Consider the following 5,879-nt stretch of genomic DNA (forward strand, 5'->3'; position numbering starts at 1 on the left):
CCTTTTTCTCACTCTCCACTCCTGCACTCTTTAGTAATTATTTAAACGATCTCTGTTTTTGGAATCTCAACCGCTTCGCTTTTCAAAAATAGAACCGTTCTCTATCGCGTCTGACTTGCTACAGACCACCGGTATTTCAGGACTGGCAACACTTGTTGTTTACATACCGTCCGACATTTCAATTGACAGATTTCATATGATTTTGTTATGTTTCGGTCAACAAAACAATGGTGCTTCGTAAATAACGTGGTACGCAAGATTTGGTAAAGGGGTACGTTTTCATTCGTTTTATCATTTGCGTGAATTAAACTTAAACCTTCTTTGGTAGGTTTCATCGATCTTTCCATCATGCTGCGAAACACCATCTACCGGGTTCTTGCTCTACACAGAAACGTAAACAGCACCTACGGTTTAGCTAAATATTGCACGGCCGGCAGGGACATAGTTTCATCTGATCCGGCCTCGTCGCACTTTGGCCTGCTCAAGTCAGCCACAGACGCGAAAGAAGTGTTAGATCTTTTACCTGCAATCAGCCGAACAAAGGAAGACCGCCATGTGTACACCCTGCCTGCGTTAAAAACATTATTCGAGCTTCACAAAAATGGCAAAAGTACACTGCGCTCCGATCAGATAGTGCGCCACCCCCAATTTGCTGAGCTGTGCCAGCATGTTCGACACGAATCACGGACTTTTCAAATGAATGACATAACGGAATGTTTAAAAATTCTCACCTTCTTCGGGGTGCACACCAACAGTGAAATCATCACCGTGCTATTGCAGTTGATTCGTCACCAGATCAATGATGTAACTTTGGATCATATTGTTTTTCTCAGCTTTATCCTAAAAAAACTCGATCGAACGCCGCTTGTCGAGGCGCTACAAATAGCCCTTCCTATGTTACTGCAGGTGCAAATAGGCTACAAGCTAGATCATGAAAACGTACAGCAACTGGTGGATTTGCTGGAATTTGTCTCTCTCCATAGGGTTAACGATCGCACGGCTATGAACATTGTCAGCTCTTTAACACTTCACGGGACCAATCTTTCCCCCGAGCAGGCCATAAATGCCTTGAAAGCGTTAGCTAGCTTTCGCACGTTCCAGCCTCAATACAGCAAATTGCTACAGAATGTGTTCGAGGTGCTGGAGCATCAGATAGATCAGCTACCGTTTAAAATGCTAGACTATGTACTCAAAAAAGTGCTCGATAAAAACCTCGAGCACTTCCCTATGTTTTACCATGAACCATTTCTGAAACGATGCGCCCAGTATGTCATTGATAAGGATATTGGTCTACTGAATGCACTGTACGTGCTAAAAAAGCTGAACAAAATATCATTTCTTTACATCCCCTTGCTGGATTACATAGCCGCTCACGCAAATAATATTTCACTGGTGCCAACGTCCGGTATAATCACGATCGTGGCCGGATTCTCCAACGCCAACTATAAACCGACTAACTGGGAAATGGTCAAACAAGAAATTGCACGCAATACAACAATTACCCACCCAGCCATACCATGGATACGTTATAATTTGGAACTTCTCTCGCTGGACATATTCAATGAGCAACTTATCACACACTGGTTGGATCCAAAGTCGTTGGAATTAAGTATGGCCCGGAACGTACTGGTAGATTATCTTCAGCTGTCCGAGCTCGGTCAAACGCTTAAGCTGCTTTATGCTGACAAGTACAACGGACCCTACCCTGCTAAACACTTTGTAGACAAATCGGTAACACTTACACTACAAAATAATGAAAACCCGTTGCTTAAACCACTGGAGTTTGCGTTTGGCGGAGAAGAGTATATTAGTACAAAAGTAGTTTCCGATCACGGGCATGTCATCGACCACATTATCGCTTTCGATTCTACTGGAACGCCAGTAGCAAAACCTACAGCCCCAGCCGAAGGCCCAGTCCTGCTAGAAAGCTTGCGAAGACCGGGACATGTACTGTAAGTGATTCAACAGCTTAATCTTTTATTCTGCTAAACCTGTTTCATTTCAATGCAATGCTACATTTTATTCCTTCCAGTATTGCCATTATCTATCTACCTAGAAGCTGTTATGCTATCAACGTCAATCGGTTACGTGGAAGGTTTAATCTTTACTTGAAGACGATCGAGGCGATGGACGTACGCACAGTATCCGTGTCACCATACGTATGGACAAATCTACCCGAAGCAGAACGAATTCCATTCTTGCAGCGTGAAGTACAACAGAGAGCGCATCAAAACCCTTAACAGTCCAGCAGCAGCGAACCTAGTCCACGGAAAGCAAATAAAGTGATTGCAAAATTCGAACAATAAACGTGAAAATTAAAAGCCAGAAATTCTAACTGTTGCGACTTTATTTCAATCACTTATGGGTCCGTCTACATGTTTGTTTCCCAATCTAAATTTAATGAAATTGATTATTCAAACAGTCCAATTGCTTCGGCTATCGTCTCGACATAAACGGAATTTGGCAAGCAATTTTAACGGCTGTACCAATCAATTTGGAGCAACACTGATTAAGCGAACATTGACAAAGCTTGGAAATGTGAAAGCCATATTGATAGTGATAGTGTTAACCACTTTCAAAGCGAAACAGCATCATATTTAGTAAAACCATATCCATCCATCCATTTAACTATATCAGGAACTGACACATGACACATGGATACATACACTAATTCAATGAAAATTACGCTTTAAAAGTGGTTAACAGAATAGATTCGTCTTTTTTGATTCAGTTTCCTCCGCGCAGACGAAGAACCAAGTGAAGGGTTGATTCCTTCTGAATGTTGTAGTCGGACAGAGTGCGTCCGTCTTCCAGCTGCTTTCCAGCGAAGATCAAACGCTGCTGATCTGGAGGAATGCCCTCCTTGTCCTGGATCTTAGCCTTGACGTTCTCGATGGTATCCGAAGGCTCGACCTCCAGAGTGATGGTCTTGCCAGTCAGCGTCTTTACAAAGATCTGCATTCCTCCGCGCAGACGGAGGACCAGATGAAGGGTCGATTCCTTCTGGATGTTGTAGTCGGACAGAGTGCGTCCGTCCTCCAGCTGCTTTCCAGCGAAGATCAAACGCTGCTGATCTGGAGGAATGCCCTCCTTGTCCTGGATCTTAGCCTTGACGTTCTCGATGGTATCCGATGGCTCGACCTCCAGAGTGATGGTCTTGCCAGTCAGCGTCTTTACAAAGATCTGCATTCCTCCACGCAGACGAAGGACCAGATGAAGGGTCGATTCCTTCTGGATGTTGTAGTCCGACAGAGTGCGTCCGTCTTCCAGCTGCTTTCCAGCGAAGATCAAACGCTGCTGATCTGGAGGAATGCCCTCCTTATCCTGGATCTTTGCCTTGACGTTCTCGATGGTATCCGAAGGCTCGACCTCCAGAGTGATGGTCTTGCCAGTCAGCGTCTTTACAAAGATCTGCATTCCTCCACGCAGACGGAGGACCAGATGAAGGGTCGATTCCTTCTGGATGTTGTAGTCGGACAGAGTGCGTCCGTCTTCCAGCTGCTTTCCAGCGAAGATCAAACGCTGCTGATCTGGAGGAATGCCCTCCTTGTCCTGGATCTTTGCCTTGACGTTCTCGATGGTATCCGAAGGCTCGACCTCCAGAGTGATGGTCTTGCCAGTCAGCGTCTTTACAAAGATCTGCATTCCTCCACGCAGACGGAGGACCAGATGAAGGGTTGATTCCTTCTGGATGTTGTAATCGGACAGAGTACGTCCGTCTTCCAGCTGCTTTCCAGCGAAGATCAAACGCTGCTGATCTGGAGGAATGCCCTCCTTGTCCTGGATCTTTGCCTTGACGTTCTCGATGGTATCCGAAGGCTCGACCTCCAGAGTGATGGTTTTGCCAGTCAACGTCTTTACAAAGATCTGCATTCCTCCACGCAGACGGAGGACCAGATGAAGGGTCGATTCCTTCTGGATGTTGTAGTCCGACAGAGTGCGTCCGTCCTCCAGCTGCTTTCCAGCGAAGATCAAACGCTGCTGATCTGGAGGAATGCCCTCCTTATCCTGGATCTTAGCCTTGACGTTCTCGATGGTATCCGAAGGCTCGACCTCCAGAGTGATGGTCTTGCCAGTCAGCGTCTTTACAAAGATCTGCATTCCTCCACGCAGACGGAGGACCAGATGAAGGGTCGACTCCTTCTGGATGTTGTAGTCGGACAGAGTGCGTCCGTCTTCCAGCTGCTTTCCAGCGAAGATCAAACGCTGCTGATCTGGAGGAATGCCCTCCTTGTCCTGGATCTTAGCCTTGACGTTCTCGATGGTATCCGAAGGCTCGACCTCCAGAGTGATGGTCTTGCCAGTCAGCGTCTTTACAAAGATCTGCATTCCTCCACGCAGACGGAGGACCAGATGAAGGGTCGATTCCTTCTGGATGTTGTAGTCGGACAGAGTGCGTCCGTCCTCCAGCTGCTTTCCAGCGAAGATCAAACGCTGCTGATCTGGAGGAATTCCCTCCTTGTCCTGGATCTTAGCCTTGACGTTCTCGATGGTATCCGAAGGCTCGACCTCTAGAGTGATGGTCTTGCCAGTCAGCGTCTTTACAAAGATCTGCATTCCTCCACGCAGACGGAGGACCAGATGAAGGGTCGATTCCTTCTGGATGTTGTAGTCCGACAGAGTGCGTCCGTCCTCCAGCTGCTTTCCAGCGAAGATCAAACGCTGCTGATCTGGAGGAATGCCCTCCTTATCCTGGATCTTAGCCTTGACGTTCTCGATGGTATCCGAAGGCTCGACCTCCAGAGTGATGGTCTTACCAGTCAACGTTTTTACGAAAATCTGCATTCTGTGGAAAAATTACAATAAAAAAATTGGTTTTTAAAACAATGCTCAAAAGATTTGAACGTTTACTTTGTTTACTTCTTACTACTTTTGTGGATAGCATCGCATTGAAAAAATTAAACTAGTCGTAAGGTTATGTATACCTTCTTCTAAATCTTAATTAAAATAATTTATTGAGTCTTTTCTGTACTATTAAAACTTTCCTCTCTAAAAAATGTACGTAGTTGTCTGCGATATCACACGCCTCCAAGAACAATGACCCAGTTAAAAAATCAAGACAATAGTAATAATTGAACCCTGTCCGAAAAAATGCAGCCTCCTGCTGATAACTGCAAAACCGAACAAAAATTATTATTTAGTACGTGTGGCTCATTTCACTTTTTCAGCTCCCAAGGAGAAGTTCAAAGTCAACACAAGTTTTCTAGTTGAAAATAGAAAAGGTTAACATTAAACATGAAACTCTTTATAAACATGACTCATAAAGAAACACACTTGCGCAGTTTAACCCCTCATCAGCTGATCAGTATCGATTTTCAATGAAACTGAACACTTCCATCTAACAACTAAGTAATTTAAAATTTCTATCAAGCTGCTAATTTATTGTAAATTGGTAAAGTCAAATGCTTTTTCAATGAGCTATCTTTTCATTCGATGTAGAAATGAATCATCGTTAAGATTTTCATAACTCAAGGCAACAGTCATTCGAAAACGCCATCTTTTTAGTGCCAGTGGCACAAATTTAATTCGATCAATATTCTTTGTTCACTTGATTCCGCTAGATGTGTTAAATAAAAAACGCAGTCATTTCTGACCTTAATTTCAAGATTGAGCGAAATTGCCGTTCGTTATTCTACTGAAAACTGGGCAACATTAATTCCGAGCCATGAAAAATTTTAGACGCCATCTTTGTTTCATGTCTCAGTATAGGTCTTTCGAGAACAAAGAAAATTTTCGCTGTGAGACGCCATTTTGAATTATTCATTAAAAATGAAGTTTTACTCTTTCCTTCAATAGAAACATCTCGATTTTCGCCAATTTTGATTGAAATTAATTAGAACTTGATATAGCGTCTGAATCATGCACAAGTTAAGCTTCGT

The 5,879-nt window shown here is 44.0% G+C and overlaps 2 protein-coding genes across 2 annotated transcripts; one reads left to right on the top strand and one right to left on the bottom strand.

Annotated features, from left to right (window-relative positions):
* Positions 1 to 348: 348 nt before the first annotated feature.
* LOC131286182 (FAST kinase domain-containing protein 2, mitochondrial-like) lies at positions 349 to 2,319 on the top strand. Its single transcript, XM_058315102.1, has 2 exons — positions 349 to 1,952; positions 2,033 to 2,319. Exons 1-2 carry the CDS (start codon positions 349 to 351, stop codon positions 2,238 to 2,240), a joined length of 1,812 nt encoding a protein of 603 aa, XP_058171085.1. The 3' UTR covers positions 2,241 to 2,319.
* A 359-nt stretch (positions 2,320 to 2,678) lies between these two features.
* LOC131286181 (polyubiquitin-C) lies at positions 2,679 to 4,785 on the bottom strand. The gene has a single exon (XM_058315101.1). It carries the CDS (start codon positions 4,783 to 4,785, stop codon positions 2,728 to 2,730), a length of 2,058 nt encoding a protein of 685 aa, XP_058171084.1. The 3' UTR covers positions 2,679 to 2,727.
* Between the last annotated feature and the right edge of the window lie 1,094 nt (positions 4,786 to 5,879).

Source organism: Anopheles ziemanni, chromosome 3 (genome assembly GCF_943734765.1).
Source record: "Anopheles ziemanni chromosome 3, idAnoZiCoDA_A2_x.2, whole genome shotgun sequence".
Taxonomy (NCBI): domain Eukaryota; kingdom Metazoa; phylum Arthropoda; class Insecta; order Diptera; family Culicidae; genus Anopheles; species Anopheles ziemanni.

What these genes read in the sequence shown, in the direction of transcription:
- LOC131286181 (XM_058315101.1), bottom strand. Translation starts at nt 4,785, where the DNA reads ATGCAGATTTTCGTAAAAACGTTGACTGGTAAGACCATCACTCTGGAG.
- LOC131286182 (XM_058315102.1), top strand. Translation starts at nt 349, where the DNA reads ATGCTGCGAAACACCATCTACCGGGTTCTTGCTCTACACAGAAACGTA. An exon ending in CGAAGACCGGGACATGTACT is followed by an intron (nt 1,953 to 2,032) that starts GTAAGTGATTCA and finishes TATTCCTTCCAG; the next exon opens with TATTGCCATTATCTATCTAC.